Source organism: Lytechinus pictus, chromosome 19, assembly GCF_037042905.1.
Source record: "Lytechinus pictus isolate F3 Inbred chromosome 19, Lp3.0, whole genome shotgun sequence".
Classification (NCBI taxonomy): domain Eukaryota; kingdom Metazoa; phylum Echinodermata; class Echinoidea; order Temnopleuroida; family Toxopneustidae; genus Lytechinus; species Lytechinus pictus.
In genome coordinates this window covers 6,515,116-6,518,782 of record NC_087263.1, presented here as the reverse complement: position 1 = coordinate 6,518,782, position 3,667 = coordinate 6,515,116, and the positions used below count along the sequence as shown (strand labels likewise).

General features: G+C 36.9%; 1 protein-coding gene across 1 annotated transcript; it reads right to left on the bottom strand.

The window, feature by feature from the left end:
- Window positions 1-343: 343 nt before the first annotated feature.
- Window positions 344-1,752, bottom strand: LOC129282525 (octopamine receptor-like). Its single transcript, XM_054918419.2, has one exon. The coding sequence runs from the start codon at window positions 1,665-1,667 to the stop codon at window positions 444-446; it is 1,224 nt and encodes a 407-aa protein (XP_054774394.2). The 5' UTR covers window positions 1,668-1,752; the 3' UTR covers window positions 344-443.
- Window positions 1,753-3,667: the final 1,915 nt, after the last annotated feature.

The following is a 3,667-nucleotide window of genomic DNA, read 5'->3' as shown; positions in this document are numbered from 1 at the left end:
TAATTCATTCTTTCTTTGTGCGATTTACGTCAAGAACCAAACAAAAAAGTACAACGTGCTCTTTATCAAACAGAAAACGCACGATCTTCTCTTCGTCAACTTGCGTTTATCTCAACAAAGTATGAAAAATCTCAATAATAATGATAGTGATAATAATAATAACAATAATAATCAAATAAAATGTAGTAGAATACTCTTCAACGATATGGTTTCACATTTATAGAAGAAGGGAAGAGAGAGAAAAAACGAAAAATCCAGAAATCATTATTTCGGTTGGGACCCTGCCATCTTACCACAACAATAAATATTTAAAAAAATGTAAAATTACAAAATACAGCTCGTGTCCCACATACCTCAAAAGTGTATTCCAATGTAGTAATTAACTAGAACAATGATATACCCATTTGGGGATCAAAACTTATATTTGGCTTTAAACTTAGATACTAGCTACCCTCGCTGTCAGGCCGATTGGGTTCTAGTGTGCGCTTCCAAGGACAACATAGTTTATTATATTTATAATATAAATATAGAAAATTCCGTCTGAATCTGAGGTTCGTAAGTGCATATAAAAACGGGTTAATCGTAGAGTTACACCATAGCAGATAATTTGTGAGATCCCATGTTATCTCCAGAACACATTCGCCGCAGAATGCCATCCGGATGCTGGTGAACTGGTACGGCAGCCAGCAAAACATGAACACCCCAACGAAAACGGCAAGGAAGAACGCGGCTTTCCGATGCTGCGCGTGCATTTTCAGCTGTTTTCTGTACTCGGCGTTAAATCTACCTCTCTTACTGCGCGTGCGCAGTGTGACGGAGGCATCGGGGGCATTGAATTCTTCAGTCGCGCTGGCCGAAGTCATTGGGGTTGTGCCAATGCAATGGGGATGCCTGACAGAATCGTTTGGTAACTTGACCGAACAAATCGCGATGTACTGGATCGTTTGCCCGTTCGTGCTTGACAGTCTCCGTCTCTCGATCCCCTGGGGCCCCTTCCGTATGTTGAAGTACAGGACCACATTAAGGGTAACTATTATGGCAAAAGGAATAACGAACTCTACAGCATTCACAGAAAGTGTTGTCGGAACACTATAACTAAATTGCAGTTCGCAGTCTTTGGCGTAATCAACAAGTGCAACGTCCTTAGCAATTTCGGTCCAACCGAATACTAGGAATGCGTACAAAGTTGAGCAAGCAATCCACACGCATACTAGCGATCCGACCACGCGTCGACGGGTTTGGAAACTCGCGTATTTCAGCTGTTTCTTCACCAACCAGTATCTATCCATGCTTATTAACACCACTGTCCATACCGAAACAATGCAAAGGGTGTAGTCCAAGAACAAAAACACTTTGCAAACGATTTCACCAAAGGGCCATACATCCAAGGTTGAATATATCATATTAACTGGCAGAATAATTAATCCGATCAGTATATCCGTGAATGAGAGATTCAGGATGAGAATATTCGATGGCTTATCCCTTATTCTCTTATCTGTGAAGAACGCTGCAATGACGAAGGCGTTTCCGATGATTGTTATAAGTGATATTATGGTAAGCAACAACGGAACTGTCGCGTACCACAGCACAGCATGCGGCATTCCATATAAATCGCTTTTGCTAACACCGGTAAAGTTTTCAAACGTTGAAAAGTTGTAGTCCGTCATGACTCATCTATGCGACGATTGTCTTAGGATACATTATTCAGAATAAACACTTAATGTCACAAGCATGCGAGTGCCGACCTTGGGACCTTCCTTTAACACTGGACTGATAAAGTACACATCCATTAAACGGCTATTTTAAGACTAGAATTTTGAGATGAAATTTAATAATAATAATTGCTTACTTTGAAATAAGTGAAAATCCATATTCTTGTAAAAAGTTCTCTTGGTTCTTCGTCGCCGATGGAATGCCTGATATCCGCCTCTAACATGTCTATGAAAAATCTTATTTGTGTGACGACAAACTTATATAAGAAACGTGAGTGACATTTTTCCTCGCTAGGGCGCGGACATGATTATCGATATCTATTCACATTACACGTAAGATATCGACCAAATATGACTTCTATAAGTAACTGGCGACTTTAATATCGGGCTCTGTTTGTTAAGATTGTTGGTAACATCAACCCCAGAAGTAGCACGGAACTTGATAAGAGTGACAGCTTACGAAAAGGACTCCTATTAAATAATCATCCGAAATTGGTGCTTGTATCGTCTCGGGTTTCATTAATGCTGGTCACCGTCACCATTTGCGTTGAGCTCGGATGCAATTGGTAATTAGCTCTTAAAAGGTATGGCAGGTCTGTTGCAGTGTTTACTTATTAGATCACACCTGAGTGTTTACGTCATGATTTATATTAAAGAGGCCCAGTGATAGAGGTGCGTTGTGCCCGCTGTTTTAATTCCCCCTTATCACGAGATGCATTGAACGTCTAAATATTCTGTATAATTAATCCCGAATGTCTCTGGTTATTTCAGCATGAGGGTGTATCTTCAAATGTCTGTAAATTGAAAATGAATAAAAAGAGAAAATCACATCAAACAGACGTGTTATTCCTGCTTACTTCTATCAGAAACCTGTCTTGTAATATTTGTATCAAGGAGTCATTTGTTTATTAACGGTTGAATGGCGCATAAAACAGTTCTATGCTTATGATAATCATAAGAAAATAATGACAACCACAATAATAATAATAATAATTCAAATAATAATGATAACAATGGTACAATATTTATCCGAATTTGTTTTAAAATAATCCTGTAAAAGTACCAGTCCGTTCTAACAGACCCTGGCTTCCATAGGGTTTTGTACATCGTCTTATTGAAATGCCTGTATGTAACGTTTTAAGAAAAACTTCGTATTTTTTTTTAATGTGACCATTTCTCTTTTTTTTCCAAATGATCTATATAATCAAAGGTGGTCCACATACCCATGTTGAAAATAGAAAGACTACAATTTAGAAGTATAATATTACATATGACACTAAATTGTCTTAATCATGCTCCATTATTCCTATCGAATGACATATGATCTTCATCTTTAGATTTTTTTTTTCAATGAAATCACAGTTGTAAAATCGATATCAAATCGGATTTTACATCAAACGAAGACCTTTTACTGTATCGCAAAACGGTTCAATACAATTTCGGTTTGCCATTTGCAGAATGTAAATTAGGGATTAGTGCGGCGGCATTCTTCTAATGCAAACATAAAGACTGTTACAAGTTAATGACAGGAAAAAGTGTAAATAGGTGAAGAGAGAGATAAATATTTAACGAATGAGTTTCACGGATAAAAGTAAACATGGAATAGGCTTGGGAAATTTACTGTTTCTGATCAGACCGAGCACAGACTGTGGCGACTTATCACTAATTGAAAACACACTGTATCAAAATATTTTATAGTTTTAGACATACATTTATAACTGATTGTCGTCACTCGATTTTCTATAATGCCATAATTATTTCATTATTATCATTTCAGTGCTTTTTTATCAGTGAATAAATTATACAATTAGTAATTTTATCATTTATGCTGATCTTTTGTACCTGAATAAATATGTTCTAATAAATAAATAAATAAATGAATAAATCTCCGATAAAGTGTGTTCACGGTGTGATCATATTGTGGAACATGCACATTTCTGACATTATCTTCACTC